This window comes from Adiantum capillus-veneris, chromosome 7 (genome assembly GCF_014529385.1).
Source record: "Adiantum capillus-veneris isolate H3 chromosome 7, ASM1452938v2, whole genome shotgun sequence".
Taxonomy (NCBI): Eukaryota; Viridiplantae; Streptophyta; class Polypodiopsida; order Polypodiales; family Pteridaceae; genus Adiantum; species Adiantum capillus-veneris.
The window spans coordinates 77,322,219-77,342,078 of NC_140937.1; the positions used below are offsets into that span (position 1 = coordinate 77,322,219).

The following is a 19,860-nucleotide window of genomic DNA, read 5'->3' on the forward strand; positions in this document are numbered from 1 at the left end:
ACTGATGTACAGCTATGTGGGTTCATGCTTTTGTGCTGAGGCAAGAGCCTCCTTGAGCAGGAACAGGGGTAGCTAGCTGCTACTCCAAAGCAGGCACCTGTGAGGGTCATAACCTCACCGTACAAGTGAAAATTCAGCGCTGTGTAAGCGCAGAAAATTGATTGTTTTTTAGCCATATGGACGCCAGAACCCTTGAGAATTGTGTCCCACTAGCAGAGAACAGTTTGGGGACTGTCTAGGGCTACAAACAGGGCAAAAACAGTAAATACGACCTGAATTTACTGTTTTTGGGCAGGAATCAGAGGGTTTACGCCAGTGCAAGCGAGATCCAACAGGGGAATTGATTTTGCGCAAGTTTTGGGGTTGTTATGATGTCGAAATTTGGCCAAATCAAGTAGTATCTAGCGGGATACAGGTAAAGGATTCCCTACTTTGTAATTTATACTCTCAAAGTATAAAGAAATACCGAAAGGGGCGCCAATTTTGGGGCCTACAGGTTGTCGGCGTTTTCTCGGAGCATTCTAGCTTCCGAGCCGTGTGTGTGCTTAAGTGTTAATTCCCGTCGTTGGTTCCCTTTGCAAAGTGCTTTGTGTGTGCGTCTAAAGTAAAGAATTTCGGGTGAAAGCCAACGCATACCGCCCCACGGGCCGGTGTCACCCCCTCCGTGAGTCGATACGATGGTCCTCCGGCCACTCAGGAGGGAGACGGGGTAGAAGAACATCTTGCAAAAAGAGGTGCTCATACTTGGTAAACAAAGCTGAATACCTGTCTGGAGCCTTGAGGCTCTGGGTAACTGGAGAGGCATAGATGAATTCCGCTTGTGCTTCTCGTCGTAATTCACGCTCTGCTTGCACATGAGAAATGAGAGGTAAAGAATGAAGACCCTCCTCACCATGAATGATCATGGGAGAGTCACTTTTGGCATTGAGATTGAGCGTATTGTCTGCCCAATCAATGAGAGGGTTATGCTCAGGAAACCATATGATGCCCAAAATCATATCACATCTTGAGAGAGGTGACACGATAAATTTTCTACGGAAGGAAGCTTGCTGAAGAGTAAATAACACATCAAGGCACTCTTGCGTAATGAGAGAGTCCATACCGGGAGCGAAGCCCGACACCTCGAGAGTTGTCTGGCTTATCTCCAAGCGGGCTCTTTCTACAAGAGAGTCACCATCACATCATGTATATTGCCTGAATCAAACAATATGACACGCTGACCCTTCACATGACCATAACATTCAAAGAGAGACTCATCAATGTGTGTGTCAAAAACATGTGGAGACTCAGATTGGTTCACTAAAGTGCTTGTGGTGCTTTGGGTTCTTTAGGTGGTGCTGTCTTTGGACATGCCTTCTTTATATGACCCTTGACGTGACATTGATAACATCGACCTTCCTTAGCATAAATGATTCGTTCTTCTGGTGTTATGTATCCTCCTATAATTCCTTGTGCAGCTTTTTCATCCGGGGTTAGCTTAGGTTTAGCAGGTGTTTTAGCTTTACCCTTAGATTCATTTTGAGAGTTCTTTTCCAAAGGATTAGAGGAAGAGGGGCTAGAAGAGGTACCATTCTTACCGTTCTTACCGTTCTGTGGGTTCTGAGGAGTCTGAGAGGTATAGTGAGAAGACTTGTTCTCCTTAGGCTTTCTTCATCTCCTGTGCAAGAGAAATCGCTAGCGCCTTGTTGAGATCCACGGGGTCGAGTACTTTGACATCAAAGAGGCTCGAAAAGGAATGCCTCTTTGCGCTCATCATCCGATTTGCGTAATTGGGTGCCAAGCTGCAAAACATGGTTAGAGAAAGACATAACTGGCATACCATTTTGCTTGAGATTGCGCCAATCTTCTTTCAACTGCGCTAAGTACTGAGGTGGCATGAACCGCGCCTTGAGCTTGTCTTGGAAGTTGGACCAATTGAAGGAAAGGGACGCGTCTTCCTCCGCTTCCTCTAGGTGCGCGGCCAACTGTGCCTCTTGCCATGCTTGATACCAATTAATGGCATCTCTGGCAATATACATGGCTGTTGTCAAAACCTTGCTATTCCCTGTTTTCTTAGTCATCGCAAAGTAAGCATTAAATTGATGCAACCAAGAATGAATAATATTAGCATCTATCTTATCGTCATACTTACTGGACGTCAACTTCTCAGTGACTGGGTTGTTGGAATCTGCATCTCTACATGTGCTACTTGATGAGGTGCCAACGTCCTTGATTGGCTCGGATTTCGATTTGAGTACCTGTACGACCAACTCTTGCATGCGTTGGTGTATCTGTGCCTCACGATCTAACTCCAAAGCCACTCGCTTTTCTTCAGCGGCTATGCGTTGAGCTTCGCGCGCTTGCTCGCTCTCAAGCCCCATAGCTGCCTTTCGTTCTTCGGTCACCGAGCACGCTTGCTCACGCTCACGCTCACGCTCCATGGCTGCCCTTCTTTCTTCTAATGCGGCACGTTGCAGCTCCTGTTCTAGCATCATCTCCATCATCGACTCGACCAAAGTCTCCATAGGATTTGGTGCAATTCGTGGCGTAGATGGGGATGGGGGGGATCGGGGAACAATCCTCCTGGTGTAGAAACTTTCTCTTCTCCAACTCCACTCTCATCACCTTCACGCAGATTATCCATTCCGCTTCAGGTGATGACCATACACTGAGATCTTGGGTATTGAAGTTCTTGAGAAACTTGGGTTCTTGAGGTTCTTTAGCTTGCAATCGGTGTTTGAGAAGGCTTCTCTTACCCGAGCTCGACTCTTCCTTGCGGGTGCACCCCTTGGTGGCCTTGCGCTCACACCAAGGTTTCTTTTTCCCACCTCACGTTGATTGGGCGGCCGCTAAGTGCACGGTCCGCTCTCAATGAGCGAAAAGAGGAACAAGGGGAGGCTGGAACAAGCCCTTCTTTCTTAAGTTTCCTGCCACTTTTCAAAACACGATGAGGAATTGACACGCCCAAGTGGACTTGGGTTACGTGCGACTGCAACAAGCAAAAAATTTTATGTGGTTTTTTTCTTGAGTGATACAGAACACTGCAAAAAGCTCTGATACCAATGTAAGGTGTAGCGGAAGTGAATTGTTGATATTGCTCAAGATGAGTGCTCCGAGCTGTGCTCAAGGGTTCCTTTTACTTATGGAAGGGCGAGCCCGACGAGGACGGATTGAAAACTGAAAACGCTAGGGCTGAAATGTTGAAATCTGCAAAAACACTGACTTTCTGCTGAATACTGACACTGTGTTGATAAGGATGGCGAGACGATGACTCGACGACGATGCGCTGAAGACGCAGATGCTGAAATCTGAAAACAGCGAGCTGAAATTGTAAACGCTGCTTGACTCGACGGTACGGTGAGGATCTGCTGTGGGTAGGTGAGATCTGTGAAGCTAAGGGCTAGATCTGCAAGGGCTAAGTGCTGAAATCTGAAAACTCTAACTGTCCTGGCTGATCTGGTGCCGAGAAACTGCAAAACGCTAGGCCTTATCTGTAACTGAAAACGCCAGGCTGATCGGCTGGTGGAGGAAACACTGGGGAGAAACTACTGTAGAAAACGCTAGTGGACCTGGGATCCCAAAACGCTGGCTGCTTCTGTTGGTTGAAAACGCCAAGGGGTCTTCTGTCGGTCTTGCTGAGAAGTTGCACTGCAAGTCGCTCGAGCTTCTTCTGTTGCCTCTTTTGCTGGGAATGGGTGCCCTCTCTCTGCTTATATACCTGCTGAAAGCTGGGTCGAGTAGTTACTCCTACTGCCCCACGACCCTGGAATTTGGTAAAAATAAATAATAAAAATGCCAAATGCTTGTAAAATGTTTTGTCCCAAAACTGGCCGGGATTTGGACCTTCTGCTTGGACAATGCATATGCTGGGTAGTATGGTTGTGTAATCAGAGGATATGCAACGACTCTAAGTGCCTGGACATGCACGGCCTGCGCTCAGGCTCACAAAGGTGCCTGAACACTTTCTAGGCTAACGTGAACCCTAGACCTGAGATAGCTTGTCCACATGCACATGGGGTTAGTTGTGCACGTGACAAATTTACAGCCTAACCGTTTTGGAGTTTCTATTCGAGCAGCATCTGCTTTCAAAGGGCAAAACTCCAGTTCTACTCCAATCATAGGGAAGCTGAATTTAAAGGTTGACAACTACAAAGATCAAGAGTCTTTCTTACTAGCTTTACTCGAAGGATGTGATGCCATCTTGGGAATGCCTTGGCACTACAAGATGCATCCCATTTCTGATTATGTTCAGAAAACCCTGATTGTTAACCACAAAGGAAAGCAATATGTTGTAATAGCGGATGCAGGTGATTGGCGAATTCCCATTGCCAACCACACTGCACTTAAGAAAATAACGAAAAAGTGTATTTCAGCGTACTTGATTTTTGCAAGAGAGTGAGAGATGTGTCTTCTTCACAACTTTCCTCCTCTTCAGAGCAAAAAAGAATTAAGTTAGAAAGTTTTGAAGACTGTTTTACAGATGAACTTCCAAATGAACTTCCACCCTCTCGACGTGAGGATCATACAATTGATTTGATCCCAAGAAGTTCTCCTCTAAATCATGAAGGCGCGAAGCAGAAGGTACAGGTAGGTGCGCGTCGCGATGTAGTGCAGGATTGAGACAAGAAGCAGGAGGCGGAGTGCAGCAGAGAGGAAGCGCTAGGGATCGAAGCAAGGAGAGAGAGAGAGAGGCTAGAGCTCACGTTTTTGGGGAAAACTCAATAAGAGAGTTTTGGGTTTTCCGACTTTTATTATAAGTGACTTTAAAAAAATGTGTCCAGATTCAATATGAACCTGGACAAAGTATAAAAATGTATAAAAAGGGGTTATTGGGCAATCTGCTTTGCTAAGCTTAGTATATGGAGGTAAAGGTACCCCAAGAGACTTAGCATCAGCCATATTAAATCTGTCAAGTACTTTTGCAATGTACCTTTCTTGAGATAAAAACAACAATTTCAGCTTTCTATCTTTTTTAATACACATGCCCAAAATATGCTCTGCATCACCCAAATTCTTCATAGCAAATGCTGAATTTAGCTTATGTTTCAGAGCATCAAGACTAGTCTTATGTTTCCCGGCAAGCAACATGTCATCAATATAGAGAACAAGTATAATGGGACTACCATCTTCATCCCTTTTCGTATACAAACAATGATCTGCATGGCTGCGTTAAAGCCTTGAGGCAGTTATACCACTGTTGTGATGATTGTCTCAAACCATACAAAGCCCTTTTCAGTTTGCATACAAGTTCCTTGCGTGTAGGAACTACAAAACCTTCAAGTTGTTTCATGTATATGTCCTCTTCAATGTCACCATGCAAAAATGTTGTCTTTACATCCATTTGATTCAATTCCAAATCAAGCACCGCAACGAGAGCAAAAAGGACGCGTAAAGTTGTAAGCTTTACAACAAGAGAAAAGATTTCTTGAAAATCAATTTCTTCTTTCTGTGCATATCCTTTTGCAACCAATCTTGCCTTGTACTTTGGTTTTTCATCCACTATCTTAATCTTGTATACCCATATGTTAGGAAGAGCCTTTCTCCCTTTAGACAATGGCACAAGATCCCAAGTATTATTTGTATACAAGGATTTCATTTCCTCTTGCATCGCAAGCTCCCACTTACTGCTTGACTCACATGATTTGGCCTCTTTATATGTAAGAGGTTCACCCTCCTCTGTCAACATTACATGATCCAAAGAGGGGTTAAATCTCTGCGGTTGCCTTCTCAAACGAGTTGATCTACGTACCCAATGATCTACATTCTCAGGCAACAGTTCTACATCATAAGGCAACTCATTTTCAGCGAAAATCATTTTCAGTCAATTCAGGTGGCTGTCCATCCTCATTAGGAGCATCAAAATCATGTCCTACCGCTTCTAGCTCAAGGTTAACCGGCTGATTATCAATTTCAGCTTGCGGTAATGCATCATGAGGCTCTTTTTCAACATCAATGGGTGGCACTGAAGACTGAAATCTGATTGTTTTCTTGTCAGCATCAGATTTTGTAGCATTCTTAAGCAATTTTGCCTCATTGAACACTAGATCTCGGCTGCGTATTACCTTTCTAAACTATGGTAACCACACTCTATAGCCCATTTCACCTTCTTCCCCATAACCTAGAAAGACTCCTTCAATGAACTTCATATCAAGCTTTGTTCTCAAGTCATTGCGTACATGAACAAAAGCTTTGTAGCCAAATACTCTCAAATGATCATAAGAGGCAGGTTTGCTAGACCAAACCTCCATTGGAATGTCATTTTTCAGCGTACTATTAGGAGAGCGATTGCAAATATGAACTGCAGTTTTCAACGCCTCCCCCCAAAACTCTTGGGGAAGATTAGCGGTGGACAACATGCAATGCACTCTCTCGCATAAAGTACGATTATGCCTCTCAGCCACACCATTAGAAGATGGATCATAAGGGTCTGTCAACTCCCTTTTAATCCCATTTTCATCACAAAAATGCTGAAATTCAGCAGATACATACTCTCCTCCATTATCAGATCTGAGATATTTAAGCTTAGTACTGTTTTGCATGGTGACAAAAGTATGAAACTTCTTAAAAGCATTAAAAGTCTCACTCTTACTTTTCAACAAATACACCCATCCTTTCCTAGTACAGTCATCAATGAATGTAACAAAATACAATGCACCACCAAAAGACTTAACATGCATATTGCATACATCGGAGTGAATAAGACCAAGAGGATTAGCTTTGCGAGAGACACCAGAGTAATAAGAAGATTTCTTTTGCTTTCCATAAAGACAATCGTTACAAAAATCCAAGTTTTTGCCTTTTACTTCAACCCTCTTCAGAGAGGAAAGCACATCAATACCCTTTTGGCTCATATGGCCAAGTCTCTTATGTGTGAAGCAACTTCAGCAACAACAAGAAACTTGCCAGGCAAAGCTTTGCATTGAAGATAGTACAAAGTACCTCTTTTAGACCCTTTTGCAACAAGCATAGAGCCCTTAAGCAACTTCCATGAATCCCCAGCAAAGATGGTAGTATAACCATGTGCATCTAACTGGCCAATAGATAGCAAACTTTTCTTAATGCTTGGTACAAACCTGACATTATTCAACACAAGCTCTTGACCATTGTTAAGAGCCAAACGCATAGTACCCATTCCCTCAATATTGCAAGCAAAATTATCACCAAGGTACACCTTGCCATAATTGCCTACAACATATGTAGCAAAACACTCCAAAGATAGAGTCACATGGAATGAAGCACCGGAATCCACTATCCATGACTGGGATAGGCCATCATTAGCACTGAGCAATGCATCAATGACATCTTTCTTCGAGATAAGCATGTCTTCTGCATTAGCTATCACCAAATCTGAGGGGCATGAAGCCGCAACCAAGATTTCCTCAACGTCTGACAACTCCTCAATGACCACACTAAAGGATACATTTGCATTCTCAGCATCCCTGGAGGAATCACTTGCTGATTTTTCCCCTTTCTTCTTCTTATCTTGCGTTTCCTTCTTCCTTTCCTGCTCTTTCTTGAAATACCTGCAATCGGATTTCTTGTGACCCTTTCTGCCACATTGATAACAAGTGACATCCTTATCCTTTGTCTTGCTCTTACTTCTATTTTGAGTCTTGTTGCCCGCATCACGCTTTTGATTTCTACCTTTTGCATTGTAGGCAGAACTGCCACCTTCCCCACTAGACTTGCGTCTAATCTCTTCATTGAGAATAGACCCTCTCACACCGTCATACGTGAGGGTGGGACTGTTGCTCAAAGAGACAACCAAGGTTTCCCAAGTATCTGGCAATGTCATAAGCAAGAAAATAGCTTTCAGCTTATCATTGAATTGCTGAAGCCCACTGTCCTGCAACTGACTCAACACACCTGTAAAAGCACTCAAATGCTTAGAAGCTGACTTCGAGTCATCAAGCTGCATATTCACAAACTTTTACATCAAATGCACTTGGTTCACAGGCGTCGTGTTTTCATAATTGGACTTTAGCTTTTGCCATATTGCATAAGCAGAGTCCAAATGCTTGATGTCCGTCAAAATGTCATCATTGATAGCCATTTTGATGTAGGCCATATCTCTCTTGTATACACACTTGTGGTTGAATTAAAATACCTCCTTCCTCTTCCGCATCTGATACTAAAAGTTTAATGGAAATCAAACGGTTCGATGGTCAAGGCTTCGACCTCTAGCAAGAACACATGCAAGGTATCCTTTTCTTAAAGGATTGTGAAGATGCATTGAAAGAGAATAAGCCGCCAGTTTTGTCTGATGAAGAGTGGGACAGGTTGAATAAGAAGGCAATTTCAAGCACCTGTACTCAGCTTTTCACTCAATTTGTTGCGACAAACATCAATACATGTGATCCCACAACCTTGGTACACCTGCGTATTGCTGTTTTGACCTGTTATAATCTGTAAATCACCTGTTTTGACCTAAAAACAGCCTGTTTTGGGCTGTTTTGGCAGCATTGGTGACCTTTTCGACTCCGGAAGCAAGGGGCTTCGTGATGGAAGCGAAATTGATTGTTGGAGAGCAAGTTTAACTCGCTGTCCAGCAGATTGCGCGGGACTGTTTTAAAACCCTAGGACTCTGATACCGGTTGAAAGCGCGAAGCAGAAGGTACCGGTTGCGCGTCGCGATGTAGTGCCAAGAAGCAGGAGGCGGAGTGCAGCAGAGAGAAAGCGCTAGGGATCGAAGCAGGGAGAGAGAGAGAGCTCACGTTTTTGGGAAAAACTCAATAAGTGAGTTTTGGGTTTTCCCACTTTTATTATAAGTGACTTTGAAAAAATGTGTTCAGGTTCAATATGAATCTGGACAAAGTAAAAAAATGTACAAAAAGGGGTTATTTAGGCCTTTAACCCAACAAATCAGTCCTCTTATTGAGTTAGTCTAATGCAGCAAGAGGAAGTCCTTAAGTAAGTCAATGAACTTTTGGAGAAGGGTCTAATAAGGCCTAGTACTTCTCCATATTGTTCACCTGTCTTTTGTTAGTACAGAAAAAGGATGACACATTCCGCATATGCATAGATTATAGATCTCTAAACAAGATCACAATCAAGAATCAATTTCTAATCCCTCGGATTGATGAAATTCTTGATAAGTTACAAGGCGCAAGTGTCTTCAGTCGTATAGACTTGAAGAGAGGATATCATCAAATCCGCATTGCTCCTTAGGATGTGCATAAGACTTCATTTAGAACAACCTTTGGGTTGTATGAATTCTTAGTGATGCCTTTTGAACTCATTAATGCACCGGCAACATTCAACAGAATGATGGATAGAATCTTCCACTCATATAGAAGATTTATAGGAGTCTTCGATGACGTCTTAATCTTCTCAGAGATGGAAGAAGAACACTACAAGCATCTCGCATTACGTAAACACAAATTATTTGTGAATGCTAAGAAGAGTGAGTTCTTTCTAAAAGAAATTCACTATTTGGGCCATATAGTATCTCACAACCAGGTGAGAATGGACCTTGATAAGATTCAAGCAGTTATAGAATGCCCTACTTCAATTACAGTACATGACGTACGAAGTTTTCTCGGCCTCTGTTCTATTCGAGCCTTTGCCGCCATAGCGGGTCATCTCCATGATTTGACGAAGAAGCGGATTCCATTCCATTGGGGACCTGGACAAAAACAAGCTTTTGAAAAGCTTAAACATCTACTCAGCCATGGACCTGTTCTCACTGTCCCTGATCTTCGCAAACCTTTCGAGGCGTACTGCGATGCATCTGGAGATTGTGTAGGAGCAGTTTTGAACCAAGAGGGTCACGCCATAGCCTACGAAAGTCGGTGCCTTAAAGATGCAGAGTTGCATGCTTCCATTTATGAGAAAGAGCTAATGGCAGTAATTCATGCTCTCTCCATTTGGAAACATTATCTTTTAGGAGCTAACTTTATAATCAAGACAGAATGTCAGTCTTCGCTACTTTCTCACACAAAGAAAGTTATCAGAAAAGCAGATAAGCTGGGCCAACTTTCTTTCAATGTTCCATTTTCAGGTTTTACACACTTCTGGAACAAAGAATGCGGTTGCAGATGCCTCTCTAGGCGTCCAAAGATCAATGCAATGACAACTATTTATCATGAGGAACTAGAATCTCTTAGTGAGATGTATCCTCAAGATCCAGACTTCGCTACAATCTAGGCAAATCTTCAAGCTGGTCATTCAAGGCCACCTTATTCCATTAGGGATAATACACTATATCATCAACAAGCAATATGCATAGCTCAACCCTTAAGACAGAAGGCGATGGATGAAGCACATAATTCTCTCTATGTCGGGCATTGGGGAATTGTTGCTACCATTAGTTCTCTCGAAAGATATTTCTTTTGGCCAACACTTCGGGCGGGCATTGAAAAATATGTATGTGAGTGTTTAGTATGCCAAAAAGTGAAATATGACAGACATAGAGTTTATGGCAAGCTTCAGCCACTCCGTGTGCCTAACACGCCATGGGAAAGTATTGCCATGGATTTTATTACGGATCTTCCTAGATCCAAGAATGAAAATGATGCAATCTGGACTATAGTAGACAGATTCAGTAAGCAAGCAGATTTCCTTCCAGTTAAGAAGACGATCAAAGCTGATCACATGGCTATTCTAGCTCAGATTTTTAAACATCATGGATTGCCAAAGACTATTGTCAGCGATAGAGATCCTCGCATGACTAGTCTATTTTGGCAAGCACTGTTCGAGAATTTGGAAACTAAGCTTGATTTTTCATCAGCTTATCATCCTCAAACAGATGGTCAAAGCGAAATCGCTAATGCCACTGTTTTAGACCTTCTCAAGTGTTATGTTTCAGAAAAACAATCCGAATGGGAATAGTACTTATTGTTTGTTGAGTTTGCGCAAATGGGCGCCTCCTCTTGCTGAGGTGTCCTGCAGTCTGCTCTCCTCCTGCCAAGTGTCCAATTTGCCCCTTTGAGTTAATTCCCTAGTTCCCACTCACTTATAAAGTTGTGACTTTCCGAGTGGCCCAGACTTCTTTTGGCGCACACAGGCTTCCATACTCATCAGAATTCAGTGCTAACTGGCCCGACTAGTCCCAGACTGACCGACCTAGACTCCCAATGTGAGAAACTTGTTCGGCCGCAGCCGTTTCACACTGGCCATGCAATGTCCACTTGCACCTTTTCAAGGGTTCCGGGAAAAACAAGTAAAAATAAAATAAATAAAAATATTTAGTACTTATTTACAGAAGGCAACAAGAAAAATACACCTCCTGGTGACATTCAAACACTCAGGCTACCAAGCTTGTGGCTCCCAAGCCCCAAGGGCTATATCGTTTCGAAGGGGTCCTCATTCACAAGCCTTCCAAGGACAAGGTGTTTCAAAATGCCGGTGGTTGGGGACAAGCAAAAGGGACTCCAAGGGGATGGTCGTCTTAGAATGCAAGATGTTGTCAAGGCCCTCCAAAGTCGTGGCTATGTAGTAAGGCATTTCAAAATGCTTGCATGAGCTCTGTCATTGCTGGAGCCTCCCTTGAAGTTAGCATTTCAAAATGCTTGTCGAAAACACTGCCACTGGATGTCTCTCAAAACGCTGCCAAAAAGTAGCTCCAAAGCAATGACCTCTCTTGCTGGCATCTCAAAACTCACAAGGTTCGGGCCCACTACTTGTGGCTCAAAATGCACAACTATTGCTAGTCGAACTCCTATGCACCATGGGTTCAAAACGCAAAGGACAATGCTATGAGGGGAAAACGCCAAATTGTCCTCCTCGCTAAGCTATGTAGCTACTTTGCGTGCGTTTTAGAACACGGCTGCCCAAAGATCTTGATTGTGATGCCCAGCTTCTTCTTTTCCTTTTCTTCGTGCCAACGCTCTCCATGATCAACGAGCCTTGAGCTTTGATACCATGTCAAAGTCGACGATGCGGAAGCGTAGAGACAAAGGAGAGAATGCATGAGAGAGAGAGAGAGAGAGAGAGAGAGAGAGAGAGAGAGAGAGAGAGACTATTGAACCAACCAACTAGGCAATGAATTAGTGATTATACAATGGGGGCTAGGTGTGATTGTATACTCCCTCCCTTCAACAAATTTTCCTACCCATGACTTTGATAAATAAGTAAAATAAATACCTAATGCCAAAATCAGTATTGGGATCACATTCGGCTATTCACTTGAGATGCTATAACTTTAACATCATTGAGGACCTTGAGGACCTTCTTATTGACTTCTAGACACGATTTTGGACCAATTGTTAGTGTTGCAAGATTTCTGTGTTTCAGTGGCTGGTCGCACATAGAGGGGCCACAATGGGATTTGGGGTGTGGATATCCAATGGAGACTCCGATGACACATTGCAGATGGGACTGCTTGCAGGTGCTGCAGTTCTTGCTCAAGATTCTATTTATGATGGTCTTTGTATCTCCTAGACATCATTTTCATGGGGACTTTTTTTTTTTGGTTGGGGGGTGAGGGCGGCGGGGAGAGAGCAAGACAGCCAACTATGGGCACTCGGCCTATAGTTGGCTTGAGATGGAGTAGGATAGCCAATTATAGGCACTGCGGCCTCAGCAATGCCGTGTGCCTGAATTGTCAAAGCGACATGGATTCAGGAGAGAGGTCTTGGAAGCTGATAAGCTGTCTTGGTCTCTGGTTTATATGGAAGGCTCGGTGCTTCTGCCTCCTCTAGGGTCGACTAACGTTGTGTGCAGGGGCGGTTTGAGCCTTCTAGTATCTAGTGCAGCTCAGACAAGGCTGAGTTATGCTAAAAGGTCGATCTTTCTTCACTGGGGAGCATAGTCTTCACTAGCATAACACACCTGTTTTGTTGTATTTGATACTCTGCATGATGCAAAAAAATTTGTTTTTTACTTGTGTTTATTCCTTGAAACTTCTCAAAAGCAAAGATTGTTTTATTCAATCTTGCACTCACAAACTTATGTTTTCAATCTTATTTGTTTTTTTGTCTGACACAGTAATGCCAAAAATCTAAATCTCGCTGTCCTAGTTGCTGCGGGAAGCTTCAATCCCCCAACATACATGCATTTGCATATGTTTGGTAAGTAAAGAAACCCACAATATAATATCACAGAGTGCGCTAGGATTAAAGCCCCTAGTTGATGCTAGGTGATTGTAGTTTCTATATGGAAAAAGGCTCTCAGCTAATAGGACATTGTCTTTTTGCAGAGTCAGGGCGAGAAGCTCTTTTAGCACATGGCTACCATGTCATGGGTGGGTATATGTCTCCTGCAAATAGTGCATATGTTAAACAAGTAAGTCTATTTACTATCAAAGCTTGTGGTTTTGAAAGTAGCGCGTCCCTTATTGTACATATAGCTGCCAGGATAGATAGTTGTCTCACCCTGGTCTTCACCAAAACAAACGCGATATTAAGCTACTTCAAAATCTCTTTGGCTGTGCCTAAAAATTTTGAATGCTGAATTAGCGAGCTGCTGTTCTGGTAATGTGTTGGCAGAGGAGCTTTTGTATCCCTACCAAGTTTGAACAACCGAACTGCGAAACTTGCAGAACATTTAGGTGAAACTTATGAAATGTGCAACCTCCATATAAAACACACACACACACACACATACACACACACACATTTTGTTTTTGGGGTAAATCTTGATTGAATTTACAAGTGGGAAACCTCAAAGCGAGGAAAACCCATAGTAAATAAGAGGTACAAAAGATGAAGCCCCAAAAGGCTCTGAAAACTAGAAACAAGCAAAGTAAATTCTATAAGCTTCAAGAGAGATGTTTCCCACATCATGAGCAAAGTGTAAAGCTTGTCCAAGAAAAAATTTGAAGTAAGGGAAAGGGTCAATTTCCAGGGCATGAAACATTTGAGAGTTACGTTGGTGCCGTATGGTCCACATAACCCCAAATCTGACCTAGCTGAAGAAGACCTCAAACGGAGGCTGTGGCGGTTGGAGGACTTCAAAAATCCAGAACCGTCTGTGAAAGATGCTGAAGGGGAAACGAAGGCGCAGAGCAGAGGACACTTGTCTGATGAAAGTTCAAGAGCAACAGCAATCCCAAAGAAAATGGGTCATAGTCTCATACTGAGACTTGGAGAGTGACCACAACTGATTTCCTTGAGACATGATCCATGCATCAAACTGCAGCAAAGCATAAACTGACCCAGTCGAGGCGACATGCAGTCCAACCTAATACGAGCAGGATTCCAATCCGAAAGCTGAAGGAGGTTGGAGGTGCGGCTCCGGACATTCTGATTGCATATGATTGAATTTACCACAACAAAACCATGAGTTGGCAATCTTTCCCCATTTCAACTGAAAGGGTTGTTTCCCTACCAAGGAGTCACTTGAGTTGATCGTTATACTTGCTAGCGTAGGGATATCTGTATCCCACAAGATGCAAAATCTATTGGTATTCGCATCCAACCTGGGAGGGGCAAACCACTTTTCCCAACTAAGCAGCCAACAGCGGAAGAAAGTGACGCAACATGGGGGGAAAATCCACCACCTCCACCCATACCGGGCATTTATGTTGAATGAGACTCTGATAATCCTTGCTAAGAGCCCATGGCAATACATGTGTCATTTGTGTGTTATAGAACAACGATGACATTTCAAGCAGGGCATCTCTGGCCTCACTGTCTGCCAACTAGACCACATAGAATTCTCGGGCCTCGAAATAAACTACATGAACCACTTGACGCTTAAGCAAGAAATCGACCCATTGTCCCACATCCTGTGCCGTAGGCTTTTTGCCATGAAAGCCAAGTATAACCGCATTTAGTGCATATTGAGCGACATGATCCATCAGTTGTTGAACTGGAATGAGGACTTCTTTCTTAGGTTCTAGCCTTCCTAGGCCCTACAAGCATCCTGAAAATCTTCGTGCAGACATTTCTTGATGAGGGACATAGCATCCACTGATAAAGGGTCCATCACTTTGCGTCAATTGTAAATGCAGGGGCCAACCGTCATGGAACTGTAGAACCCTATACAGAGGAGTTCTCTCCATATGTATAGGTACCCACTTATTTTACACCTCTCTCTCTCTCTCTCTCTCTCTCTCTCTCACACACACACACACACACACACACACACACACACACACACACACACACACACACACACACACACACACACACACACACACACACACACACACACACACACACGCACGCGAGTGCACACACTTTTTTGTAAATCTTTGGGATTAATTTACAAGTGGGAAACCTCAAGGCGAGGAAAACCCATAGAAAACGGCAAATTCAAAGGCGTAAACATTGAAGTGTTCATCCGCGAAAAAGGGCTAAAAACATTCATAGGCAAGCTGATGCATGTCTGAAGTGATATCACCCACTTCCCAGGTAAAACGTAAGGATTGCTGAAGGGAAATCTTGAAAAATTGAAGTGGATTTGCATCGGCACGAGAGAACATGCAGCTGTTACATTGACGCCACAATGTCCAATAGGCCCAAAATCTGACCCACATAAGAAAGCTGCAAATGGTTGAGCGGGTGGCGGGAGAATGCCGAATGCCCAAAACCTTTGATGGAAAACCATCGAGGGGAATCAGAGCCGCATGCCAGCTGCTATGCCATGAAGAAATTCTCTAGTAATGCAGCAATCCAAAGGAGGTTGCTAATAGTCTCCTTTGGAGCCAAGCAATGAACACAGCGGGAGGAGCAGATATAACGCGCATTGAGAAAAGAACCCACTGGAAGAACTCCAAGTAAGCATCGCCAAAGAAACAATCGTTCCTTCAAAGGAAAATGACTCTTCCAAAGGGCAGAAAACGCTTTTTTCTACCAAATGTAAGGCTTGTGCATGGACCATAGGGCATTACAATGATCATCAATCCAAGGTTGAGGCAGAAGAATAGCATAGATCTTACTGGCTGACATAGTGTCAAAGGGTTTGTCCCGCAAACACCAATCAGACATGCGAACCCCAAGCAGCAGATGCGGAACAAGCAAAAAGTCAGCGAGCATGTGTTGCAACTCTTTCCAAAACTGACGCTAATGCAGTCCCAATCCAAACCGACGATCAACAAAGGGAAACTGGAAAGTGTAGCCCGTATCATCAACTACATCACAAACCACTCGAAGGCCACGACAAGAGAGAAAGTAGGCCTGGCAAGGCGAGCGGCCGACCAACGTAAGAGAGAACATCCAACTCCAATGAAGACTCTCTAATCTAGTCAAGTTCCCGTCTTTCTGCTGTCGACCTTGCCATGATAAATGCACTGTAACTTCTTTCCAATCAACAATAAGGCTGGAGGCGATAGGGAATCCAGGAATACGCCGCTCCATCTTGCCAAACACAACCTCTCAAACGGCTAGCTGCCAATGGCCAAAGGAGGAAGTAACAACATGCCGACACAAGGAGGCAAACATAATAGCCCACGACTGAGCTTGTTGCACAAGAGTCGGTAACAACATAACCTTCCGGGCAAGAACATGCCGGCACATGTCCAAAATATTGAGCCCACTAAAGCGCTTGGGAGTGCAAAGTTTCTCCATGGACATCAAATGCAGGCCTTTTTGGTGAGCATGAGTACGCCACAAATGAGACAAAATCAATGGCATGAGTGACACGAGACAATGTCAAGGCCAGTACAACAAGGGTAAATATAATTGTAGAGATGTCATCATGATACTTTGGATAATTCTTGCATGCGCATGCACACACGCACATGTATGCATGTATGTTTAAATGTATGTGTGCATGTATGTTTATACGTATGTGTCATGTATATATGTATGTGTGTGCGCATCATATATGTGTGATGCACACACACATACGTATGTATTTATGTATATATGTATATTTACATATTTATTGATAAATACATTTGTGTGTGTGCGCGTGTGGGGTGGGAGTGGAGGTGTGGGTGTGGAGAACAGCTAGCAAATGGCAAATGTCGGCTTTACCCTGTTGACTGGCATTTATTTGTGCTGAGCAAGATTCTACACTGTTGCTCCAGCACACAATGAAGTTGCCTACAAGTGTGCACATTAATAGTCAAAAAGGTTGAGGAGTTATAACGCTCCTAAGAAGATTACCTCGTAAAAATGGAAATTGCCTATGGGTTAGCAGCTGGGTAGTTAACACAACTGCCAAGGGAGTGACCAAGATGTGCTGCACTATCTTAGAGACTCCTTGGATTTGTCACATTTCTTGGCTGGTTTTAGAAGGATCATCAGAGACTGATTTAGCTGTGGGTTGTGTTGATTGAAAAGCCTTATGCTAGCTCTTACAAGGAGTATCCATCCGCTAATGTTACATGATGGTACAATTGGTGCACCCAATACAATTTTTCTTCCAAGCGTTGTACTTCTTAGAACCTACTTGGAGAGATACAATGTCTGATCAACTATAATTGGAAAGGTAGTGTGGGACTTATGACCCTCTCGATGAGTCTCTTGTTGAGAGTAGGAGAGAGTAGGAGAGTTGAGGAGGGAGTACTACAACTTCTTGATAGACTTGGGACACTTTTTCCTACATGTTAGCTTCTAAAATTACTCCTTTCACTCCTTTACTCCTAAAAATATATGCTGTTAGTGTGGTTCTTTAAGGCAAAAGTCCTAATCTGTCTTACTTGCATTTACTCAACATTGATGACTGTGAACTCCATAGGGGTTGATTTCTGCAGAACATAGAATCCGAATGTGTCAACTTGTAGCCGAGGGATCATCGTTCATCATGGTGGATCCTTGGGAGGTATTGAGTCTTGCTTGTCTGGATGAGTAGGTTAATTGAATGTTTCAAATATGACTGGTTTGTAAGGGTGAAGCTTATGTAGGCCTTACAGACAACCTACCAACGGACTTTGAAGGTGTTAGCTCGAGTGACTGGTGCATTACAGCATATTGCTAGTAACTTTGGTAAACGCAGTTTTAACTTTACTGTGAAATCTGCGGTTGAGATTCCAGAACTATGGGATATCAATGTTCGAAATGCTTGTTTGTTATGTTACTGCCCATTCGTAAAGGATCCATGCGAGTGTTCTTACTATGTGGTGCTGATTTACTCGAATCATTCACAATACCTGGGGTTTGGCTCCCTGATCACGTAAGCACAATATACAGCTTGGGACATTTTATTTTGTTGTCCTGGTTTTGCTAGGGGTCTGGTGCTAATCACTTTTTATTTTAGGTAGAGAAAATTTGCCGAGACTACGGCCTCGTTTGTCTACATAGAGGAGGAAGAAACCTGCGGAATTTGATTCAAAATTGTGAGCTGTTGGCAAAACACCAAGTGGGTAATACTCAGCAAAGGAAATAATTATAACAAAACTATTTAGGTTCATCTATGTTTGGTGCAATAATCAGGTTGCTTGTTTGACATATAGGGTTTACAATTTCCCGTTTGTTGATAATATTACTCTTCTGAATGGTACAGGAGAACATCATTGTTGTTGATAATTTTGAGAGCGAAATCAGCTCTACTAGGGTCAGGTAAATCCACTCATTCTAACGAAGATTTATTGGGTGCAAGTTTATTTTGGCAATTGAAGGTATAAAATTTGCTACATCATTTGTGACTGAAATGTGAAGCACCTCCTGATGATAAAATCTTGGCTTTGTTGCTGAGCCAAAAAGGACATTGCATATTTACATCTATTTGCCTCTTGGAGGTCTTACACATGTACATTTGAATCATGCTTAGAGAAATGGAAGGTCAGCTTTCTTGAATGTATGCCTGCATAGGAGGGGTTTTCTATTTTTGAGAATTTAAGCAATTTAATAGAGATACATACCAAGAGGGTTTTTTTTAAAGAAAATCCGTTAATTCATAAAAAAAGAGGGTTCAATCTGTTTATGTCCACAATTTAATAGAGGGGTTTCTTAAGTACCCTACAAATGCACGCCATATAGAGGGGGTTCTTAATAGAGGATCCCCATGAGAGCAATTCATAGACTGAATTAGATACTCAGATAGGTCACATCTTTTATTTTGAATTTGTTGACAGTTTTTTGACCATGCTTCTTTGTACAGGGAAAACCTATCGAAACTCCTACCTGTGGATGACTTGACTCCAACATGTGTTATAGATTACATTACATCTCATGGTTTGTACAATGTACCTCAAAGATCGAAGTCTTCTTGATACCGGGTTGCCTTCCTCATTTGATGCTCAACGAAAGACCCATGCCCATGCACAACATGGAACCTTTTAACTTGTATCCATGGTTGAGAGGAAGTTGCGTGTATTATAAATCTGGTGTTTGTTGTGTTTGTTTTTGTGTATTTTGTAGTTGATAAAAGTAAAAACGAACTTCCTTAATTTCAACGCGCCAAACACCCACTCCTGAAGTGGTTACAATAGGTATTGAGATAAGGATAAGGTCTCCTCTCTGTAGCCCCATTTGTCTTGTGGGGAATAAACTGTAAACCCTAACCCTAAACAGAGGATATTTAAAGATGCCTATAGCTGCTTAGAGCCTTGCTGCTGTTTGTTCAAGAGTTCAAAACCCATGTGAATATCATCTTGCAACCCTCTGTCGCCGAAACAAGTCAAGAAGGGAGTTAACATTTGATTCTTTTGAAGTTAGAGAAATTCTTGAGCTACTTAAAAGCACTTTTGGTCCATAAAGTTTTAAGTGTTTGTGATTTTTGTGACTTGTTGCTAGTCCACACACCATTGTAAAGACTGAAGCAACTTCATTAATTGAAAAATCACATCTATAAGCTTGTAGCTTTCATGTGAAGTATGCTTGTTACGTGCACAGGGCATAGTGTACCTTAGAAAACCCGGTCTTTCCTTTGTCAAAGAACAAATTTATATGCAAGCATTTTTTGCTACCGTTGTGGAAAAATTAGTAAAGTCTTTGTACTTTTGGTTGCATAGTTAAAGCAACAAAAGTAGTAGGATGTTAGACATTAGTATCATGCCTTACTTTTATCAAATGGAAATTGTATATTGAAAAATGAGGCATGTGTTGAGAG

At 42.8% G+C, this 19,860-nt stretch overlaps 1 protein-coding gene across 3 annotated transcripts in view; it reads left to right on the plus strand.

Moving 5' to 3' along the window:
- The window catches only part of NMNAT (nicotinate/nicotinamide mononucleotide adenyltransferase), a 58,878-nt gene extending 39,519 nt beyond the window's left edge, over positions 1 to 19,359 (plus strand). For 2 of the 3 annotated variants that reach the window (XM_086516100.1, XM_086516101.1), the window contains 8 exons: positions 12,907 to 12,989; positions 13,118 to 13,203; positions 17,548 to 17,631; positions 17,714 to 17,795; positions 17,903 to 17,982; positions 18,067 to 18,168; positions 18,313 to 18,368; positions 18,910 to 19,359. In XM_086516100.1, coding sequence (XP_086372226.1) covers positions 12,907 to 12,989; positions 13,118 to 13,203; positions 17,548 to 17,631; positions 17,714 to 17,795; positions 17,903 to 17,982; positions 18,067 to 18,168; positions 18,313 to 18,368; positions 18,910 to 19,021 — 685 coding nt within the window. In that variant the 3' untranslated portion in view covers positions 19,022 to 19,359. Of the gene's footprint in view, positions 1 to 12,906; positions 12,990 to 13,117; positions 13,204 to 17,547; positions 17,632 to 17,713; positions 17,796 to 17,902; positions 17,983 to 18,066; positions 18,173 to 18,312; positions 18,369 to 18,909 lie in introns of all 3 variants that reach the window. The other variant, XM_086516102.1, reaches the window with a different exon arrangement.
- The last annotated feature ends 501 nt before the right edge of the window (positions 19,360 to 19,860 follow it).